Source organism: Phyllostomus hastatus, unplaced genomic scaffold (genome assembly GCF_019186645.2).
Source record: "Phyllostomus hastatus isolate PE091 unplaced genomic scaffold, TTU_PhHast_1.1 phas_contig_40, whole genome shotgun sequence".
NCBI lineage: Eukaryota > Metazoa > Chordata > Mammalia > Chiroptera > Phyllostomidae > Phyllostomus > Phyllostomus hastatus.
The window spans coordinates 8,837,342-8,861,931 of NW_025333872.1; the positions used below are offsets into that span (position 1 = coordinate 8,837,342).

Consider the following 24,590-nt stretch of genomic DNA (forward strand, 5'->3'; position numbering starts at 1 on the left):
GCCTGAAAACTTTATACCAATAGAAAATATTGGTAAATTAAAAAGTATTCCTCCAATTCTGGCCCTCTTTTTGCGCTCTGTGAAGCAATTCATAAGGTGAAAAAAATAACTTCAGACTATAAATGATGAATGTAACTATGAGGAGTGGCCTCTCTATGAGGTCTGAAATAGAAGGAAAATGTATATTTCTTCCAAAACTGTAGCCAACAATAACTTTTGCATTCTGAATCCAGCTTAAGCACATTAGTTGGGAAGATGTAAAAGTATTTAATAAGAAAGTGCTGAATTTAGATTTTATTTTCTTTTTTCTCAGTTTTCTTAAGTGGCCTGCAGTCTATCAAATGCACTAAGTAGAACCTCTCCTAAATATAAATGACAAAAAGAAAATATAGCTTTCTTCTTATAGATAGCTATTTCTAGAGATCAGGGGTCATCAAACTTTTTCCATAAAGGGCCATATAGTAAATAGTTTCAGCTTTACAGGCCATGTGGTCTCTGTCACAAATACTCAACCCCACCATGTAGCATAAAAGCAGAGATAGATAATTGATAACTAAATAAAACCTCATTTTCAAAAATAAGCAGCCAGTTTATGGGCCCATGGCCACAGTGTGCTGACCACTGATGTAGAACATACTTTTTACCTAACAACAAATACATTGTTTTAATAAATACAACCAAATATAAAACGTGATGTCTGGGATGTGCTGTAAAATACTGTATTAAGAAAACATGGAGAGTGGGGGGTAAAGGTTAACTAAGACTGGCAAAACACATTTATTGTTAAAGCCAGGTGATAGATGCATGGGGTTCATTAAACTGTTCTCTGTAATATATATTATATATAACATGTTTGAAAACACAAAGTAAATCAGTAAACTGACTGTACAGGAAAATGAATTTCCTCACTTTACTAAAAACCATCTAAAACACATTTAATGTTTTTAAACATAATTAACATAATACAATATAAAAGGTTCCCAAAATAAAGCTACTAAGCTATAATGAAAAAACTTAAAAACTTAAACCAATAAACTGTATATACTAAAAGTATACATAAGCATTAGCCCTTAAATTTTTCCATAATTTAAAACAGTCTCACCTCATACAATTCCTAAAGTAATACATTTATTTTATTCTTATCTAACAAAATGTGTTTCCAATTTTTGTTTCAGAATGTAAATACTTTACAGGGAAAATATTATGTTAACATATAATAGGTTTATTCTTTCAAATGAATTAAATAATTTTTTCTCAGTTTTCAACTCTAGGCAATAAATATTAATAGATACAACCCCCATAAATAAATGCTATTCAAGATCTTCAATAATTAAGAGTGTAACGGGAATCTGAAACCAAAAAATTTGAGAACCTATGATCTAAATGTCTTCAATGTCATTTAAAGTATGTTCACAAGCAAATATTAGATACATGCTCAAACACATTTTTTCTTAGAACAATAAATATCACATAGTGCAGTCAATCCACACGGAAGGCTATCAATACATACAAACAAAAGGAAGACACTGAAACCTTCAAAAGAAACATTCTTTTAAAATCACCAGATATGTCAAGAATAGGAAAAGAAGATCTCTAGTGTGTTGTCCCCTTATGTATATAATTATCTCCTGGATCAATAATAAAGAAAAATGAGTATGTGCCAGCAGACATTTCTAATAAATATGCTATCTCTCATTAAATCAAGATACGCAGTCCCAATGCAAGAAGCCAGAAATCAAGCTGAAAAGGGCCTTAGGAAAGAAATCTCAGTGACTGTGCAACTTTTCAAAAACTGAATGTGTTTTTTAAATGTTCTAAGTTATTTCTCAATGTTCTGAAATACACTGATTTCAAATATTATCAAAACTAAAAACTAACTTACATTAAGCTAACAAAATTACTGTGACATTTGAGAAAAACTGAGAACTCTGTGAAAACATTTCAACTATCCCAGAATATAATCTGTAACAAAATTTTCTAAAATCTAAAATCAAAATAGTAATAAACAATTCATAACACAGATAATAATTAAGGCAAAAACATTTATATAATTATTCATTCTTTTATAAAGATAAACCAATACATACTTTTCTAATACAGTACCATTGTAGCATTTTTAATGCTGTCCCTTTTGTTTGCATATGGCTATTTAAAATGTTATCAATTTCATTTTTATTTAAGTATAAGTTTCCCAGTTAAGTTTTATAAATTTTGCTATTTCTATTTTCTTTTATCAACATGAATAAATTTAATGTATTAGTAAGTAAGATACAGAGACATACTTACATCATACTCTGCAATTCTGAGGCAAAGCTTGTAGACTTCCCTGTATTTCTTCCACTACTTGAAGTGGCAGTAGACATAGGGCTGGCTGCAGTATTATTCATCTAAATAAAAAGAAAAATAACACAAAATATACTTAAATATAAATAAATGTAAGGAAAATAAAAGCAAAAAGTATAGAAAATTTTAAATTTTAAAAAAATTTTTGAAGGTTTTATTTCTTTATTTTCTACAGAGAGGGGAAGGGAAGGACAAAATGAGGGAGAAACATCAATGTGTGGTTGCTTCTCATGAGCTCTCACCAGGGATGTGGCCCGCAACCCAAGCCTGTGCTGCCCAACTGGGAACCAAACCTGCAACCTTTTGGTTTGCAGGCCTGCGCTCAATCCACTGAGCTACACCAACCAGGGCAAAAAATTTAAAATTTCTAGTTGTATAGAAATCTAATTTTTTATACTTAATATTCTTTATTAAAATAAAATAATAAAGTGGGAAAGAACTGCTCAGTCATGTATATCAAAAAATTACACACTTGAGTGATATAACATTCCAATACATATTTTGTAGTAAGTAATGGAAGAAAAATACTCATTAAATATTTTAATAGAGCTCAGTGTTTCTCAAAATGTGTTCCAGGGAACCCAAAGATTATCTTCTAGGGGCCCCCAAGCATGTAAGTGTATATACCTAGTCAATTCCATCCAGAACACCAGAACAACTCTGATTTTATACATAGTGAGATTCATTTTAAAAAAGAGTTGTACAACCGTTAAGATACAAAATGAAAAAACCACGGCACTACCCAATTCCTATAGGAACCAAACCCTAAAATGCAAATAATGTAAAGTCAATCAGTAGATCAGAAGCAAGCATTGTTGTACTTTGCAATCTTACAGTTATGTAATTCATCAATTTTAAATTGTGTGACTTTTTTTCTAAGTATATTTTATTGTTATTACAGTTGTCCCAATTTTTCTCCCTTTGCCACCCACCCTTTTTTCTGCCTGGTACACCCTTTCCTTCCAGCAATCACCCCGCTTAGTTCATGTCCATGGGTCATGCATGTAAGTTCTTTTGCTTCTCCATTTCTTATATTATTCTTAACATACCCCTGTCTATTTTGTACCTACCATTTATGCTTCTTATTCCCTGTACCTTTTCCCCCATTCTCCTCTTCCCCCTCTCCACTGATAACCTTCCCAATAATCTCCAGTTCTGTGAATCTGTTCCTGTTCTGGTTGTTTATTTTGTTTTGGGGTTTTTTTTTTTTAGATTCAGTTGTTGATAGTTGTGAGTTTGTTGCCTTTTAATGTGTAGTTTTTATCTTCTTTTTCTTAAATAAGTCCCTTTAACATTTTATGTAATAATGGCTTGGTGATGATGAACTCCTTTAGCTTTGCTTCATCTGGGAAGCACTTGTCTGTCCTTCCATTCTGAATAACAGCTTTGCTGCATAGAGTAATCTTGGTTGTGGATCCTTGCTTTTCATCACTTTGAATACTTCTTGCCAGTCCCTTCTTGCCTACAAAGTTTCTTTTGAGAAATCACCTGACAGTCTTATGGGAATGCCTTTGTAGGTAACTGTCTCCTTTTCTCTGGTGCTTTGAAGATTCTTTCTTTTATCTTTAACCTTTGGCAGTTTAATTAATGATGTATCTTGGTGTGGTCCTCTTTGGGTCCAACTTGTTTTGGACTCTGTGCTTCCTGAACTTGTACGTCTATTTCCTTTGCCAAATTAGTTAAGTTTTCTTTCATTATTTTTTCAAATAAGTTTTCAAAATCTTGCTTTTCCTCGTCTCCTTCTATGATTTAGATGTTGGCACATTTGGAGATGTCCCAGAATCTTCTTATACTATCCTTGTTTTTTTTTTTTTAAATTCTTTTTTCTTCTTGCTATTCTGATTGAATGTTTTTTTCTTCCTTGTATTCCAAATCATTGATTTGAACCCCAGCTTCCTTCCTTTCACTGTTGGTTCCCTGTAGATTTTTCTTTATTTTACTTAGTATAGCCTTTTCTTCTTCCTTTATGTTGTTGCCATACTCAATGAGTTCTTTGAGCATCCTGATCACCAGTATTTTGACCTATGCATCTGATAGGTTGGCTATCTCTTCTATTTAGTTCTTTTTCTAGAGTTTGTTCTGTTCTTTCATTTGGGCCATATTTCTTTGTCTCCTCCATTTGGCAGTCTCCCTGTCTTGTTTCTATTAGGTAGAGCTGCTCTGACTCCCTGTAAAAGGCAACTGTACATTCTGTGAGGCAGAGCCTTAGGTAATCACCAGGGTGGGGCAACCAGCTTCACTGCTTTTTGGCTCTGTGTATGGAGAGGCCTCAGAGAGGGGACTGTGCCACTGCCTGGCTTCTGTGGTTTACCCAGCACTAGCCACCTACTCCCAGTATATGGGACTGGCGCCCTGCCTGCTGTTTCCCTATTGTTGAATCCCGGAGTGGGTGGCTTTGCCTACGATTTAAGACCATGCAGACCCTTTAAGCAGTTTCCTCTGCCACCCCAACCCCCACTGATTTTTACAGCCAAGAGTTATGGGGATTTATCTTCCCAGCACTGGAACCCTGGGCTGTGTGGTCTGCCTGGGGCTGGGATCACTTGCTCCCAAGATATCCCTCCCGATTTTTAGCTACTACACATGAATGTGGGACTGCTTATGACTGTTCCACCGACACCACCGCCTCTCCATGCCACACTGTGTCTCCACCCCTCCTGCTCATCTGGATGATTGTAGCTTCTTTAAATCCTTGTTTGTCAGACTTCCATACAGTTTGATTTTCTGACAGTTCTGGGTATTGTTTTAAGATTTAGTTGTAATTTTTTAATTCTTTTTGTGGTTGTGCAAGGTGGCAAAGTGTGTCTACCTACACCCCCATCTTCTAAATTGTGTGACAATTTTTCCATTAAAATTAAGCTGAGGCATAATGGGAGAACTAGAAGACAATCTTAATATATCCCATTTTATTTCATGCATGTGGCAGTCCCATAAACAAGAATTTGCAAAAATAACATTAAAATAATGAAAGTAGATAAAAACTTCAATTATTACACACTAAGTGCTTAATAAATGTTAGCTATTAATTCCTGGTCATATAAATGCAATACTATAACTTTAAAATAAAAATATTTTGCAGATTCTAATTCTAAAAAAGAATTAAATTTAGAACAAGTAATAAAGAACTTTAAGTAAAGTAAACTAGAAAGAGTCTGGAGACAGACTGCCTAGATTTGAATCCCAGGTCTGCTACTATAATAGTACTTTGGGCCAATGACTTAATTTCTCTGTGCTTTAGTTTCCTCATCTGTAAAATGCAAATAATAATTTCACCCTCTCTGTGTTATCAGGATTAAATGAACTAATGTGTTCAGAACAGTTCTGAGCACACATTAGCTATTATAAACAGAAAGATCTTAAGTATTCTGTCTCTTGATTTGCTAAAAGTTTTTATATGATAAATTTAGATTACCCTCATTTCATAATCACAAAAGTTTAAGAAGCCTGAATATTTTCACTGAAAAAAAACTTAATGCAACTCAACAAATATTAAGTATAACAGTTTCCTTATAAAATAAGTTCTGTTTTCACTACTGGCATCACTACTGCTACTGGTCACCCTATCCCAAAAACCTCAGTAGTTATCTTTGACTCCTTCTCCAGCACCCTATAATCTATAGGAAGCCAAAAGAATCCTATTTTATGTTCTTACATCTTCTCCATCTTCCTCCTCTTTTCTACCCTATGGTTCTCTATCAGCTCTATTTATAGCTTCTTTCTTTCCATCTCAGTTCATTCTCCACATTGCTGCCAAATTTGTCTCTTAATACATCCTCCAATTTGACCACTCGTATGGGCAATGCTAGCTAAAATTGATAAAGGAAACCTGAACCAGGGCCATTCACCAAGAGCTGGGATGGAAGGGCTGGGCCCCATGCAAGGGAGCTGGAAAAAATCTAATACAAACCACCACCTAGATAGGCCAAATTTAAAGCTTTTGAGAAGGTAACAGGACAGAGATCTAAAACAAGGGCACACTAGCTTGGTGGCTAGATATGAAATATCTCAATGTCCTTCTGTGGCAGGACCTGTTACCTGCCAACATAAGCCCTAGGCTAGTCTGAGGGCCCTAAGGGCCAGGCCAAAACCACCACATAGAAAATGCAAGAGCAGAGAAAGAGAAGGAAAAAAGTTTCACTCAAACTGAGCCTGAAAACAAAAATTCTGTAACTCATGAAGAAGCTAATGCTATGGCATACCATCACGTTTCTTAAGCCTAAGTTTTTTTCACAAAGCCTTTTGGAATAAGTATTTTTCTACAAATAATATAGAGAAAAGAAAGATCACCACTTGAAACTCAGTTGAAGAAATACCACATCACCAATCCAAGATTGGGGTAATATAGACAGGAAACCAAGAACTTCCAGAACCAGGAAAAAATGCTAAAAAAGAAACCTGACTTCCTCAAGAACCTTAGAAAATGTTTCCCTTATTGTTCCAACATAAGATTGACAGAGCAATTTGATATCCTGAAGAAAATGTTATACCGCAAGATTCTGTATTAACCCCAGCTTCCAAAAACAGTTATGGTTTGGTTCACTCCTGTAAGAGTTGAAGACATGCCGTTCTGTGGGATTATCCTGCAGCCAAATGTCCTGAGACACTGTTGAAGCAATCTGCCCCTTTTTCATGCTGCAAACCCAGTCATCCTGTTCTAAAGCTCTCTAAGGAGAAGACAATTCACAAGCAGATTCATATTAAAACCACAGCTTTCTTCGGTTGTCCTCTTACTACAAATGTTTCACATCAAGAGTATTTATTGGTAAAAGGGAAAAAGGTCCCAATCCTAGTTTATTATAACCATGATCATCCTTCCACAGTCAAGTTACTTAATTTTTAAATCCAACAGGTGAATAACATTTTTCTTGACATGATAAGTTGATAGCTCATTAGAATCTTTAAAATAATTATTTCCTGTACCTATTTTGTTTGATGATTTAGATAATTAACTTCTTTCGACATTAAGTTCTTTACACATCAAAGTTCTATCATTCCAGTGCTTTATTTCCTTTCTCCCAGACATTTAAAAAAAAAAGTCTGTTAAAAGCAGAAGCACTCAAGTCAATTTTCTCTAATAAATATAGTTAACATGGAACTGAAAACCTACTGTAATCTTCTCAATGGGTTAATGTTCTACAGTTGTTTTAGCTTTCAATTGAAATGCAGCTGTTTGCCATATTTTACAAAATGAATTCAGATGTGCAGATGGAGACCTAGATTATTTCAACATGCCACAGTTTAAATGTGAACCCAAGGAATAAGTTCATCTCTGATTAACACTTATATTTAAACCTTATCATTAAGCCAATAGCCAATATTATGTCACATGTGTAAAATCCTGTTCCAGAGTAGAAAAACTGACATCCTTTAATTTAACATAATGAGATTTAAGGATATACTGCTTTCTTCAGAAAATACTGCAAAAATAGAATTTTTTTAACTATGGTGAAGTTATAAATCACAAATGTGAATTAAATGAAAATGCAATGAATGTCACTGGGTTTCTATTTATAGCTCAGATTTTTGATGACTAAATGACCAATATCTCAGAGTTGAAAAATGTATTACTAGTAACAGCATCCTCAAAACAATATCAAAATCCAAGCTGTGAGATCCTAACTGGGTAGCTCAGTTGATTAGAGCATTATCCCTATATGCCAAGGTTACAGGTTCAATCCCTGATAAAGGCATATATAAATCAACCAATGAATGCATAAATAAGTGGGAAAACAAATCATTGTCCCCCACCTCTCTAAAATCAATAATTTTTAAAAAATCTAAATTGTGAAATTCATCAGACTACCCATTTATTAAAAGATAGTGAATTTTTTTTATCGTTTCTATTTCACTGCTGAGAAAGATGAACTCAGCAGACCAATGTACTGATTCTGAGCATGAGTCTCAATTCCAATCATTCATAACCTGAACATTTCACATAATATAAATAGAAAACCATTATACTCAGAACATTTTCATTTTCATAGAACTCCAAAGGCAGGAAGCAATTATGGTTAGGCCAACATTATTATACACTGCATTTTAGTTTTGTATTTAAAAAAACCCTCAAGTTACACTATGATCTAAATTTCTCCTGCTGTAAAAAAAAAGTGATCGCTCAATCACTGAGAATGCAAAAAATAAAGTGTACAAATTAAAAAACTTCTATACCTTGTGCTTGGGATAACACTACGGTAATTCAAATATATTTATATATGCCCCACTTCAAGTGAACTTAGAAGGTATAAAACTCAAGTGTCCATTCAATTATCTGCTAAAAGAGAAGTGACAGTGACATGAATAATCCAATGCACAATCCAAAGAACAGATGATTAACAAATGTTTTGAAAATAACAGCAATTTTTCTAGAACAGCTTCTAATTGTATTTTCATAACTAACTAAAAATTCATCTACCATACCAAAGAAAAAGAGCTCAGGACCTGAAATTAGATGCATCTATCATAGCGCTTCTTACACTACAGTGTAACAACTGTTCCTCCATCTTCCAACTGCCCACTGCTTAAAAACAGGGACACTGTTTGATCTGCAATTTCAACACCTAATATACTATCTGACATGGCTGAAGTTCAGTAAATGGTAGGTAAATGAAAAAATGACTAAATGGTATAACGAAGAATACAAAGATAAGCAAAACACACCCCTGCCATTTACTAGCTTATAGCCTACTGAAGTTAACAGACATACCCAGTGGAATGAGCTTAGAGATAATGCAAAAGATACTACGCGAGAAGAGGAGGAACATCAGACCCACTCAATTATTATGAGATAATTATACAGAGATTTTAACACTTGCTACAATCTGAACATAAACCAAATTTAACCTCAGTTAAAAAAACAGGTAAGTGAATAACAAATTCAAACTACCCATATCTCATTAGTAAAAACACTTTGAAAATTATGAAGTACCATAAATAGCAATATATGATCTAAGGAAATATTCTGCCTTACCATTCATTGAGCAATTATATTTCCTAAAGTCTACCAGCACAGGAATAAGTATGTCCTAATCCAAATCAGTCTGATTCTAATTAATATGGGTAAGGAGCTATAAATAGTCATCGGAGACACCTAGTGATCAAAATAACAAGTTATTAGGAATACCATAAGTAAAGAACCACAATTTTATTTTTTATTGAATCTTTGTTGTATTTTTTCCTATTATCATTTAGTCCCCTTATACCCCCTACCCTCCAGCAGTCACCACACTGCTGTCCATGTCCATGTGTCCTTACTCCTTTTTGCTCAATCCCTCCACCCCCTAGCCTCCACTAGCTGTCATCTATCTGTTCTCCATCTATGAGTCTGTCTGTTTTGCTTGTTAGTTCAATTTGAAAACCACAATTTTACCAAAGACTTTTACAATTACCGAAGACTTCAGAGACAGAAAAACTCCTCCCTGTAATATATGACACTACTTCCTAGTATGTTTTCCCCATCACATCTGCCTCCATGTCCAACAGTCCTACAGGAACAACACTGTTCTTGGGTTACATAAGGTCAAAAATTCCAAGGCATGTTAGATTGCCCAGCTCCTTCCCTTCCTATATCCAGGAACTCTGGGCCTGACATTTTTTTTCTTATAAATCAGTCCCTTCTAATTTCACCTTAATACCTTTAATGCATTATCTTTTAAACCTATCTCCCATCTTTCTAATTAATTCTGCATACTACCTCCAGAGTACTCATTGTAAATATCTGTTACTCCTCTTCTCAAAAGCCTCCAATGGCTCCACTTTGCCCGGAAGACAAAACTTGTCTCACTGGACCTCTCCAGCTTCCTTTCCTATAGTAGTCAAAACAAACATTCATTACCTCCTGAACCACAGCAGGTTCTTTTGAACCATTACAGTTCTTCCTGCTTGCAATACCTTGTTACCTCTACCTCTATCCATATCTAAGTGGTCTAGAAAAGCATGACCTAACCTCAGTATCACCAAGAAACCTTCCCAGTGGCACAACCATCAAGAATTTTCCTTTCTCTGACATCTAATTGTTTTAGTTTACTAATTCTTTTGGTTTAACATTAAATATTTTAGTACATATTAATTATTTTAGTTTATTAATAAATCTCTGCCCCATAATCTCTCCAACTACTGGCAGATGATAATACCTCCTACTTCACAGATAAATAATAAGCCTTTATTCAGTAGCTCCCTCCACTCTTCTCTACTTAAGTTAGTGTTTTTTCTCTTGATTCCCTCCTCTTACAATAAAGGCACCCCTTTACTTAAACCAAATGCACCACCTGTTCTTTGGCTTATTCATTCATAACTATTTACTGAATACCTACTATGGGCCAAACACTGTTGCAAGAGCTAGGGATATGGTAGTGACTAAGTTATACAAAATAGATACAATATAATACAGGAGAAAAGCACATAAATATAATTTGAGGTCATGACAAATGCTATGAAAACTACATAAACAAGTTCAGCCAGAAGGTGACATTTAATATAAGACCTGAACAAAGCCAAAAGTGACTTGAAATGTTTTAGGTTTTAAAAAGGTCACTCCACGACTGTGAGAATACACTATAAGGAAACAATGGTACAGGCAAGGAGACCAGTTAGAAAGTTCAAATTGAAGTTGTACAGACAAGAGATAACAGTGGCCTGAATTAGTGAAACAAAGATGGTGAGAAGTGGTCAGATTTCTGGAATATGTTTTGAAGACAGAGCTGACTTGCTGATGGATTAGACATGGGATGTGAGAGAAAAGTAGTCAAGGATGACTCTGAAGTTGGGACCTGAGCAACTGGTTGGATGGTGGTACCATTTACTGAGATCCAGAAGATTGGAGAGGAGAAAGAAATTCAGTTTGGGCCATGTTAAGAATGAGACAACTATTGGACATTCAAGTGGAGATGAAATCCTGAAGAAGCTGTGACAGATGTTGTAAGGCAGAAAAGTGAAATAAAAGTCTTGGTCATAGGGTTTTTGTTAAGGATAATTAACCAATATAGAAGAACCAATTAATAAGGATCAACTAATCTCTCAAGTTTAATTTCTCCATTTATCAAGAATGTGTGCCTGTCTCAGAAGGATGTTATAAAGAAGGCAGTGGCTATCACATAATGGGCATTCAAAAACTATACCTGAATTTGAAAAAAAATACTACCTGTTAACTACAAAATTCCCAATACACAGACAGACATATAAACTGTGTTTACATATCCTAGTTGGCTACATGAGCAATTATTTTTTAAACCTAAAGATATAGGATCCCAGAGGCAGTGTGCTCAGAGACACAGGAAGTTATATTTTTCTTCTTTAGTCTCACATTAAGGTAGGTTTATATTCTATATGCTTTTATATCCAGTACTCTCTTACAAAAATATTGAGTTTAAAAAAGTTTTTATTCTTTGCAAAATAGTTCTTAAAATGCACTGCAAATGTGTATACCAGCTCATCCTAAAACACCTAAGATACAAACCCAGACAAAACAGCAAGCTTACTTTTCCAATATTGAAACACTGCTGTTTTTACATAAAATATTACACAATTGAATGACTCAATGGCTAACTTTTCAGATATGTGCAAAATTTTGGAGTCATTTACACTTCTAATAGTAAATGGTAAGTGAATTCAACAAGGAAAATTAAACATGAAAATCTTAAGCATCAAAATTCTCTTCCAAACTAGAGTCACATTTTAGAAATATTAAACCTTATGCAAAATCTCTATTAAATATAAACAAGTAAATAAAATATTTGATGTGGTTAAAAACATAGTTCATGTGACAAAAAAAGGGAGATTTATTCCCATGTAGGCATGTAAAAAAAAACCCAGATGAATTTGTATACGCATTTCAGAATTTGCAAAGGGTCTTCCACCTGTATTAGCTCACATTTCTTCACAATCACCCTACCAACCAAGTACCTCCCCCCATCAATGAGAAAGCTCAAATGAAAAATACTGGGTGAAGGTCACAAATCTAACAAAAGAAAACAGGCTTTGATTTGGATAGTGATAACCAGAAATATTCAGCCCATATACATACAAAGTTTAACAAAAAATTCACCAATCTTTTCCCATTTTAGTGCCTTATTTCTTCCACTTGTAAAAGGTACCCACCTCCTTTAATACACTAAATGTGAAATTACTGAAAAGCTGTACACGTAGTAGTCAGGGGACTTGTCATTAAGTTATCTTAGAAGTTGATGACTTCAAAAGCAAGTTCAGAATTCTTTCCTTAAAAGTAAATCTTAGGCAGGTGGATAAATAGCTATAACAGACAAAAGCATAACCATGCAAATTGGCGGGAGGGGGACCAAAGACATCTGAGGTTCAGAACTACAGTATGAAAATCACTAATTTCATCCAAATCCCTCATTTTTCAGGTGAGGAAACTGAAGTCCAGAGGGGTTTCTTGAACTGCCCAAAGACACATCACTATTTAGTGATACAGCTGGGACTAAAACGGAGGTCCCCTGACTCCTGGTCCAGAGTTCTTTCTACTATCCCACAAGGAACATTACAAATAAAACTCGATCGTAATTAACTCACAAGACCTCCATAATGTGTTTGTCATAGTGAACTTTGTTGTGAAGTACCTGCCTAGGCCGACTCAGTTAGGCAGTAAAGAGCTGAGCTCTGGAGTTCAAACACAGGCCCTAACACTTACCACGTGACCTTGGGCAAGTCATATCCCTGCCTCAGTTCCTTCATCTTTAAAGTAGAAATTAAAAATACACTTCTCATAGGTTACATGAAATAATGTTTAAAAAGCACATAGGACTGTGCCTGGTATATGAAAACTGTCAGTTCATGATATGATGATGATGATGATGATGATAACGGTAATGATGAAGCAGAAGAATCATCATCCAAGCAAAAGTGTAGCTTCTTGAAAATATAGCACAAAGTATTATCATTAAACATGTATATTCTCAAAGAAAGAATGGTATGGTTAGTAGTAGTCTTTTTTTTATCCTCACCCGAGGACATGCTCATTGATGTCAGAGAATGAGGAAGGGGAAGAGAGAGTGGGTGGGAGGGAGGGACAGAGAGAGACAGGGAAACGTCTATGGATTGCTTCCCACACATGCCCAACAAAGGACCAAATCACTGCAACCTAGTTACGCGCCCTGACTGGGAATCAAACCCAAGACCCTTCAGCCTACAGGACGACAACACTATAACTAACTGAGCTACACCAGCCATGGCAGTAGTAGTCTTTTAAAGATTCAAAAATAAGTATGAAAAAGTAAAATATACAGAATTCAGTAAAAAAAACTCTATAGCATTTTAAATAGCAAATCTTTTGCTATTTAAAATTTACTTCAAGATTTTAAAATAATTTATAAAGTGCATTTACATATTATTTCAACTTACTGTCCTATCAATTCAACACATTTTTTTCAACTACTGTACATTATATGCCAGATAGCATAATTTGCATATTCATTACCTTATTTAACATTCAATATCCATTAACTACCAACTAGATATTATTGAAGGCAATAGTATAATGCAAAAAAAAAAAAAAAAATTCCTGACCATCAGTCCCAGAAAGGGCCTCACCAGCATCACCTCTTAAGTAGGAATGACATATTTGAATGAATAAATGAGATGTAGCATTTAGCACAATGGATAAAACACATCAAGTGTCTGTGAAAATGTTGGTTCTCTCTTAGCAGTAGTATGGAGTTGTTTTGTGTAGAGACTATGTTGTAACCAGATCAATAAAGCACCATTACTGTGGCTTACAGTACTACCTGTTAAAGAAAACATTTTGGGCAATGATGCCTATTATATTCTATATGCTGTTTCACAAATTAAAACATACAACAATTTTTGAAGATTTAGATTCAGTCTTTATTGGAGGTAGCAGGTAGGCAAGTTGAAACAAAACTAATTAAATATAAATTATTTGTCAAACAAGACAATTTATGTAATTCTCATTGGAAGCCTCCAACTACCCTGTGAGTAGGTGGAATGAGGTTAGGTACTAATTCCATTTTACTGATGAGGAAATTGGGACGCAGAAAAGTAAACTGAAATCACAAAGACAGAATATAGCAAAAGAGGACCAAACCTAGGTTTTCACAAATAGTATTAAATGTTCTTTGCACCCATCCACATTGCATCTCAGAACATTAATCTCTCTTCCAGACCCATTATTTAATAACCTTAAGACTAGAGCAGGTGATACTTAAAGAATACTTATTTCTTATGTGCTTCACTGCACCCAACACCCCACATGAGTAACCTCATATAACCATCAGAAAAGTGAGGATTCAAAGTAAGTGTGTCTCTCAGTAAAATATTGTCTTCACTATAGTATAAATTAATTAGTATAATAATGCATTTGGCTGAATTTTTTTCTTTACTCTTTTTTTAAAGAGTTTATTTATTTATTTTTAGAGAGAGAGGAAGGGAAGGAAAGAGAGGGAGAGAAACATCAATGGGTGGTTGCCTCTCCAGCACCCCTTAACTGGGGACCTGGCCTGCAACCCAGGCCTGTGCCCTGTCTGGGAATCAAACCACGATCCTTTGGTTCGCAGGCCTGCACTCAATCCACTGAGCTACACCAGCCAGTGCTTTTTGCACCTCTTTAAGTAAACTATAAGCCAAATCTTTCTTTAACATTCTAATATATATTTAAAAGATTTCTGACTGATTTCACTATTCAACCTCACCATAAAATAAAACAGGCATTTATTTTCAACAAGAATACTCAATCTTCTGATTTGATTGAATGGCTTCTCTTTCATCTCCCATACCAAAAACTACTTTTTTAGAGAAGAACCAAAAGTCAAGCTGCCCAAGATTTGTATCCAATTATAAAGAAAAAGCAAAATTTTAAAATTACCAGTGGCTTAAAGAACAAGTCATTTGCTGGTCTTATTCCAGATATCTCTTCTATTACTTAAGCTCAAAGGCAATAACTTTGTCACTACTTAAAAGTAAGTACATTTCTAAGACTACAATATGGTTAATCCTCCTAAAATTACATATTACAAATTTCAAAAAAACTAAAAATAGGGTGACCATATTATTATGCAGTTCCAAAAACGCAGGGCATTTTTGAGAGTGAACGGGGCTCTATTAATAATTACACTGAGATGAACAGACTCTAATACATGAGTGTCCCAGAAAAAAGTGGGGGATAAGTCGCCCTACATAAGAGCAATCACTTTGATTTGTATGTAATGGCTTATTCTCTGCATATGCTTAATTCATGAGCTTTAGATTCTCTTTCAGATCTAGCGCTTTTCTTTAGCCTTGAAATCAAGGTCACCATTTTACAGACATCAAGCCAGAGTTAAGGGTGCTATCAATAAAGTTGTTTTTTAAGCTTTACTTTCAAACTTAACTTTATAAACATTTGCTTGAAAAAGAAACATCTACATATTTCACAGAAAATAATCACAACTTATCACCAAATTTCAGACTTACCTCTTCAAAAATTTTGAAGACTAATAACCTGATAACCACAAAATTGCTTCTAAGATGGCCTGACACTCAGAAGTTTAAAAAAAAAAATCTTTCAAATAAGAAAAAAAAACTTCAAGAATAAAAGAGTTGAAAAGCTTTCATTGAAAACTAGCCAAAGTGATAAAAGATAGTGGAAGCCATGGTCACAACACACTGCAGTGATGATTAAAGGGAACTCCAGTTAGTACTGTTATGGCTCTGCAAATGAATCTAGCATTAGCTGTACAACCTAGGAAACAAAAGAATGCTCTGCTTTAATTTGTAAAGCTGTAAATAACTACTAACAGACCCATGCTTTGAACTATAGTACTTTAATGAAAGGCATTATTTGAATATAATTATGATTCCCTAAGGCAGTGATTTTCAACCTTTTTCATCTCATGGCACACATAAACTAATTACTAAAATTCTACAGCACACCAAAAAACACATTATATTTTTTGCCAATCTGACAAAAAAATCGGTATAATTTTGATTCATTCACACCAGACGGCTATTGTTATGTTGGCTGTTGTCAGTTTCTTATTTGACAGTCTGAGGAAACAGAGGTTAGTGCCCCTGACTAAACAGTCAGGTAGTGTATGTTTTCAAAATTCTTGTGGCACACAGGTGTGCCTGCTGAGGCACACCCGCTGCTGAGGCACACCAGTTGCTGAGGCACACCAAGTGAAAAATTGCTGCCCTAAGGCAATAGATGTTCCAAGAGTTGGCTTTTTTGACTTAAAACTCAACCAAAGCAAGAAGTGGAAGGAGTCTCAAAGTCTAAATTCTTGACCTTATGCTGTGCAATAAGGCAGCCACTAGCCACATGTCACAATTTATATTTTAATTAATATAAAATTAAAAATTAAGTTCCTCAGCACACCAGCCACATTTCTAACGCTTAAGAGCCACTCATGTCTAGCGGACACCATATTAGGATAGCACAGATTATTACAGAATATTTTCATGACAGAAAGTTCTATTGGGCAGTGATGCTCTCTCTAGACCTACGCAGCTCTAGATCTTTACTTGAATATTTCTAGAGGCAAGAAACTTGCAATAGCACAATAAAGTAAAGTGCCTTCTGTTTTTGCAAAGTACTGTCAGGAAACTTTCCTCACATTCAGTCAAATCCAGCCTGTCTGTAACTACCACCAGAAATTACCAAAATTCCGTCCACAATTTGGTGTGCAAGTAAATCTTCACAGCTAACTTAATTCCACCTACAAAGTTCTGCCCCTCATGTATACAATATTTATATCCTAGGTCCTATTCATCCACATAAATATTCACCTTCCAACGAAATAGCTCAAAGTTTCTATCAGCCTCGTGGAGTTATGCTAATTTACCCACGTGTACATTAGTAACATATGTCCAGGATCGGTTCTGAGCATCAGTCACTATTACACTCCACTGTCCCTGTAAATCCACTCTCGTTTGTCAGACCAAGTATTTTGATTGATTTTTAATTCAAAAACCAAGCTCACAGTCATTCTAAATTTCTTAAAACATGGAGACCGAAATTAATTACAATTATCAAGTAGCTAACCAGTGCCTGGTGCTGTTCTAAGCATTTAACGTGTGTTATTACCTCATATTATCCTCACGATCCTAAGTTAAACTACTACTATCCCTATTTTACAGACCAGAACACCCAGCCAAAGACATGCTACATGATTTCCCTGGGAGTCACGGCTGTGGGTTCGCCCCACAGAGAAAAGAGTCGATCTTTTCCTTTTTCTAAATGCTACACTTCTACTAACTCTGCCTAACTCTTCTTCCACCCTGTCCATAGACCAATTTCCTTTAAAGATTGTTCAAAAAACCACCACCCAAATGACACGCGGAAGGTGTTTCTTACACTTTCCCCAGCAGCTCCCACTCCTGCTCGCCAGCCCCGCTCCCTCACCCCATGCCCACCCTCCGACGGGGAGGAGTCAAGAGCCAACTCCACACCCCGCGGGAGAACCCGGGCGCCGCGTAGGGCCAGAGCCTCTCAGACCGTCTTCCTTTCACCCCTCCAATGCGAAAGCCAATATTACTCCCCCGCGGTCGCCCTAGGGCAGAGGCCAGGGCGGGGCCGGGGCCCGGACAAGCTGGGCTCGCCGCGCGGCATCCCTCCCGGTTCCCATCCCCTCCCCCGTCCGTCCCCGCACCGCCCCCAACGCCACCAACAACCTCTGCTTTAAGAACACTTGTAGGCACTGCTGCGCGTCCCGCGTGGAGAATGTGGGGGTAGAGATGAGGTTTCTGCTGCTGCGGCCCGGGACACGCTAGGATAGGGGCGGGGTGGGAGTGGGTTGAGAGTGTAGAAAGGGAAAAAGTGTTTCGGCTGGAGCGGGGTGCGCGGGGCTGGGGGAAAGATGGCGTGAGCCCGACTCTCACTGTGGGGCGTGGGTTGCGGAGACCAGGGAAAGAGCGCTACAGACGCCCCCAACACTAGCGTCCCGGGCACTGGCGCATGCGCGCTCTACCAGGTGGCGCGCGGTCTCCTTTCCAGAGCAAGCCACTTCCGCCACGCTGGTTGTGGGCGGAGCATCGTGGAGCGCCCGGGGTGGCCGCTTTCACCGCGGGCAGTGAACGTGGACCACAGGCCCTAAGACAGGCGACCCTGAACTTGGCTCGGGCCTTAGAGCGAGGGCTACTGGGAGAGGAGTGGGGATGAGCTGAGAATCAAAGGATGTTCAAAGGCCAGTCTTGCATTCTTTAGCAATGGAGCTGGAGAGAGAATCAGTGACGGACAACTGGAACTTTGTTTCCAAGTTCAGGTCAGAGACTGACCCTGTAAATTTATTTTCAGGAATTAGGGTGAACCTGGAAATGAGCCGGATAGTGCTTTTAGCATGGTTAAGGGAAATGGAGAGATAAGAAAAGACCGTTTCCCCAAAGGACCGCAGTGCCTGGAGAGAACATGGAACCCTTTTTGGGACCTTGGTACACGGGCTCCTACGCACCACCAGTGCCCAACCTTCCTCCTGTACAGAGGAGTCATTAGAGAGGCGTTGGGAAAGGTGACCTGGGATGAAGTTTTTCTCTCTGCTCGTTTTACCAAGGTTGGGCATCTAATGACCTACGTTTATTATTGAAACTTTTTCCTATTTTAAAGTTCTGTATGGGTGACCCTATATTTTCCCTTATTTTTGACCTGTTCCTCTTATTTTTAAGTCTTGCACTCCCACTATTGAACTGCACATCCTGTTCTTTCACATTTGATTAATACAGGTTTAGTTCTTTAAATAATAGGGTCATAAGACAATGATTTCATTTGCTTTATTTTATATGAAATCTTACTATTTATATTAACATTCTTTTCAGCTGCTTAAGAAAGACTGGATTAACCATGCTATGTCCACTTCTACAATGTCAAATATAGTAACATACTTCACAGACATTCAACTACTAACCATCAGGTCTTTTTAAGCGTTACTGCTTCAGTTATTTTCTTGCCTATAAATATCTGTGTTTTGAATTAATCTCTGAAATAAGCACTATTTGCTTACAGTGTTTAAAATAGCAACTTACTTGATTTTCTCTGTGATTGTAGTTGTGTGTATAGTTGTGTGATTGTAATTGTGTCATTGTAGTTGTCTTCTATTTTGTGTTTAGTTCACGTTAATCTCCACAATTCAGTATTTGCTAAATACTTAAAGTTCCAAAAGAATCATTATATTTAGGTTGTAGAAGCTCACCATAATATGTAAATCAGGACTCAATTCAATGCTGGGCAAAGTGTAGAAGATAAGGGAAAGTAAAAGAGAAAATTGTCATAATTTCTTACAAAGGAAGACTGCCTTGTACAATAGTCGAAAAGCCCTTTGGAGTACATTACCAAGAAACTAGGAGAAAATTAAGAGAAAAATTATTACATCTAAGGAAATACAATCTGAAGCAGATTGTGTCAATTAAAACTATGTTCAGCCTTGGCTGATGTGGCTCAGTGGATTGAGTGCAGGCCTGCGAACCAAAGGTGACCAGTTGAATTCCCAATCTAGGGCACAGGCATGGAGGGCTAGCCAGGTCCCCAGTAGGGAGGTGCAAGAGAGGCCACTATGCATTGATATTTCTCTCCCTTTCTTTCTTCCTCCCTTCTCTCTAGAAAATAAATAAATAAAATCTCTTAAAAAGTAAAAATAAAAAACTGAGATTATGTTCAATCGATGTGGCCATAGTATTTCTCTTCTTGCACAGAAGTTCTATCTGCATCACATGAAGGCCAGATTTGACCTAGTCTTTCAGAATATAACTAGATCTTCTTACTCTTGGGTTTCTGGTGTCTAATCACACAAAACAGGAGTTAATTAAAGTGAGCCATGGGGAAAGGAGACAGTTAAACAAGGCTCTAGTCAAGGGAACTAAAAAATTCACTCTTAGGAAATTGTAAATTTTGCTGTTGGCAGAAATCTTAGCTTTGAATTAGGATAACTCCCATGAGTTACCCTAATGTTCCTACCTCCTGGAATCTATTAAAATCCATTTTTTAAATTTTGCTTTAGCCATAATTTTGTTTGTAGTTTGAGAACACTGCTGTACACAAAAGATCAAAGTATTATCCATTAGATTAATATCAAATATCCTAAACTATCAATGCTACTAAGATATTTTAATTATAGCAAAGCTAAAACAACCTGTTGCTGAAATTAGGACATTAAGGACTATCACCTCTCAGAAAAATACGTAATTTCTAAAGCATGTGGAGAAAACACATCAGGACACCAAGTGAATCGGTAATGCCACAAGAATTCTCCATCCCTTGAACAAAGGTGTTAGTGGCAAATAAAGCACTTTTACTGTGGACTTTTACATTACTCTGGCATAATAACCTTCATATAGATACAGTAGTGCAAGGAGAAAGTGAACATACCTAAGGAAAAATGCCTCTTGGTATCTTAAAAAAATGGCTAGATTAGGTAATAAAAGAAGTCCTAATTCTCCAAATAGCAGAGGCCATGCCTGATACAGAACCATGCTGTGATAAAGTGGTTTCTTCCCGTCATGTAAACACCATAGGGACAGTTCACTTCAAGTGACCTACAAATTCTTCTTTTGTGATCCATGACTCTCGCTTCCAGAGGTATTTTCTTTCCTATAGATCAATGATTTTATCCTTTTCTAATGCTTATATAGTAACCATGGATAGAACTACACATTGTTTAGAATTGCATATTGCATTGTTGCTATATTCAGTAAATTTCCTGATATTAACTGTTTTTCAGTGCAATCTTAAAGGTAACTTGCTTTAGTTTTAGAACAAGTCAGTCTGACCAAAAAGATTACTGAGCTCTCTGGTACCTGCGCAAGTCACAGAATATCACTGGGTTTCAGTTTTTATATCTGTAAAATGAGGTCATCAAGCCAAATAACCAAAACCTTGCAGCCCTAAAAAGTCTATGTTCCTTTAAAAGAGGAAGGACCAAAGGATGGGTCTTAAAGTTGTAAAGAATAATTTCAGCATCCATATTTGTGCTACCAAAAATTACATGAATATATATAGGGCTCCTGCTATAGGCTGACTTGGATATTCAACTGATAATACACATTTCAAAGGACTGTGTGAAAAAATATATGCTAATCAAATACAAGGTCTGGCACAAATCATGCCCCTCTTTTATTACAAAATCATAAGCATGTAATTCCTTAACATAACAATCTCACACTCAAGCACACCATAAGACATTTTAGGTGAAATGTTCAAATTAAAACTATAAACTATTATAACCATATTATTATCCTACTAACTACACTCAAGCAGGCCTTACTTCTGCCAGACCCTGTATATTGATATATGGGGGACGGCATTATATAATTATTCAGGGTTTAATCAAATTAGTTTCCCATACCTTCCAATTAATTTATATATTTCAAAGTAGAGAGAGCAGCACACAATGAGAGAAGAAATGTTATGAATTGTAGTACTGAGCAGCTTTTAGAACTATGATCATGATCCATCCTTTTAGGATCCTCTCATTGTAGGTTTAACATTCCAGGGTATTTTAAATGAATGCTTAGCTGCTGAGAAAATGATCATGTTTTAGAGATTCAGAGTGGGAAGGGAATCATAAAATATCAGCATTTCAAAGGGCCCCTGAATGCTCTAGACACATGGAAATTTAATTGCTTCCATTTCCATGGAATCCAATACATAATACTTCTTGTGCTGGAAATGAACAACCTCTACTTCCCCCCTTCCATGAAGATAAACTCTCTTCACTGAGTGTGAGTGATGAGTGTAATTATTTCATTCATTCAACAAATATCTATTATGGGTCTACCACGTGCCTGACATTACTCTAGGTGATGCAGACACCAGCCTGCAGTATCTGCATCATTATGGATGAAATGAGACATTCACATGGACTACCAAGTCCCGTGGAGGAAAAGGGACAGCATAGCTTTTCTCTCAAGGGAAGCAAAAGCCACGGCCTCGGCCACGACAGGCCTTTATTGGGTTTCGCCGCCCATTACATGATGGTCCTCATTTACTATGCACAGGTTCACTTTAGGTGGTTACCTTTCACAGCAAACAAAGGAGCCAATGCCACTAATCACATCACAAAAGAGGGATATTTGCAAATGAAAAGACAGAAGTGGTTGAACCAGTTACACTCATCCTTGGAAGGTTTAGCATGAATTTGAGGAAGTTACTTTCCAGTAAATATCCTCAATTCAGGGTGAGAGAGTTTTAGCAAAAAGCAAGACTCATAGCACCCTAAGCACATTGCAAGCCTGATTCCCCACAGGAGAACCTATCTGTGGGTGTGGGTCCTGTGCATCTCCATGTGGGAGCTGGGCCCACGCCATGCAGAACAGCCTCTTACACTAGGAGTTGCAGATATAGCAGAGAACCAAACAAAAATCCATGTCATCATCAATCTCACATACTAGTAGGAGGAGTTGGACAAAATAACAAAATAAATACTGAAATTATATAATGTGGGTAGAAGGCCATGAGTGTTACAGGGGAAAAAAATTATACAACAGGGAAGGGATATGGAATGAGATGAAGCACAGGAGGAATGAGAGAATTGTAATTGTAGGTGGGTATAAGAGATCAACAAGTCAGTTTTAGGTATCAATAAGTAATTAAGGCCTGGCCAGTGTGGCTTGGTTGGGCGGAGCATTCTCCCATGCACTGAAGCACCACAGGTTCCATTCCTGGTCTGGGCACGTGCCTAGGTTAAGGGATCGGGACCCAGTTGGGATGCATGTGGAAGACAACCCATTGGTGTTTATCTCACGTGGATGTCTGCCTGTCTCTCTCATCAATAAATATATTTTTAAAGAATCACTTTATAAATATAAGCAATTATAGCCCTAGCTGGTGTAGCTCAGTGGATTGAGTACGGGCTGCAAACTAGGCATCGCAAGTTTGATTCCCAGTTAGGGCACATGCCTGGGTTGCAGGCCATGGCCCCCAGCAACCGCACATTGATGTTTCTCTCTCTCTCTCTCTGTCTCTGTCTCTCTCTCTCCCTCTCTTCCCTCTGTAAAAATAAATAAATAAAATCTTTTTAATAAATAAATATAAGTAATTATAATCACTTATAAAATATAAGTAATTAAGTACAGTGTTTGTATTCTCTGTAATGTTTTTGTCATCATGGGTAGGTTCTTATGGAAATGAAGGAAAATTTGCATTTGTAACTTTTTATAATAATAATTTATTTTCTAATCCTGCTCCCATAACAGAGGTCCATCTAGATCTGTATAACATATGTCAAGGAATATTTTACTTTTGTTTAAAGAAGACGTGAGGAAAGCTGAACATCCCCTGTCCGAAAATAAGTCAATGACTAACTATTTGGCAGGGGAGTCAGTCTGTCGATCTCTAACAGAAAAGTGGAGACAAATATATAGAAACATCCAGTTCCCTCAAGTATTTTCATTGAAATATTTAATATAAACCAGGATATATTCAATGAATTATTTGAGTAACTGCCTCCACTTTATTGCATATTCATTTTTTTATTGCACATGGAAACAGAGCCAAAAATTAATCAATGCCATGAGTGAAATAAACCACACTATGGCTAATGCAACCTGCGATTCCTAGTTCACACTCTGAAGCTGGATGCAATGAACCTATTTTGATTAAGGAGTGCTCAGATCAACTGTTAAATAGTGACCGGGGAACTATATCAACATATTTGACCAAGTTCTTTTTATTTTTAGCTTTATACATGCAGCATAAGCTATATTTTCTCTTTCCAGAATGTATTTAAAACAACCTTATTCAGTGAGGTATAGTGCAGAAAATACGGGGTTTGGTGCCACTGACTAGCCATATTACCCTGCACAAGTTATTCAACCTGTATGTAACTATTCAACCTGTATGTAGCCTGTATGTAAAACATGTAATTATTACACTGTAAAATAGAAATAAGAACATCTATGTGGTAGGGTTGTTATCAGGATTTAAATTGAATAGCTCCTGACATATTGAAAATGTTCAGGAATTTATAGTTACTATGTTCCGGTTTTTAATTAGCTATTGAATAATTTAATGATGTTTGTACTTTTGATGCACTGGACATCAAACTAAATTAAATACAAGAATCCTGTCTTAAGCTTTAGGGTTTTATATTTTCTGAATTCAATAAATATATATCAATATGACAATTATTCTTTTAACAAATATTTATTGAGGACCCATTTAAGCACATCAGTCATCATTAGGCCTTGGAGAAATAATGATAACACAGAGTCTCTGCCCTCAAAAAGTTGTCTTACTGATAAATTTAGGAGTGACAAAGGTACATAAACAAGAGCAAAGGTGCTATAATAATATGGGGTGGTAAAAGTAGGTATAC

At 36.5% G+C, this 24,590-nt stretch overlaps 2 protein-coding genes across 8 annotated transcripts in view; one reads left to right on the forward strand and one right to left on the reverse strand.

Annotated features, from left to right (window-relative positions):
- Positions 1-18,227, reverse strand: part of SUPT3H (SPT3 homolog, SAGA and STAGA complex component) — a 463,611-nt gene extending 445,384 nt beyond the window's left edge. For 2 of the 7 annotated variants that reach the window (XM_045842963.1, XM_045842964.1), the window contains exon 1: positions 2,287-2,381. Coding sequence is in view for 4 of the 7 variants with exons in the window: in XM_045842957.1 (XP_045698913.1) it covers positions 2,287-2,387 (101 nt within the window). In the remaining 3 variants the exon portion in view is untranslated. Of the gene's footprint in view, positions 1-2,286; positions 2,388-15,762; positions 15,864-17,644; positions 17,664-17,958 lie in introns of those variants that run through there. The other 5 variants (XM_045842957.1, XM_045842958.1, XM_045842960.1 and 2 more) reach the window with 5 other exon arrangements.
- Positions 18,228-18,442: 215 nt separating this feature from the next.
- Positions 18,443-24,590, forward strand: part of RUNX2 (RUNX family transcription factor 2) — a 164,491-nt gene continuing 158,343 nt past the window's right edge. Inside the window, exon 1 of the mRNA XM_045842954.1 lies at positions 18,443-18,551. The gene's annotated coding sequence lies outside the window, so the exon portion shown is untranslated. The remainder of the gene's footprint in view (positions 18,552-24,590) is intronic.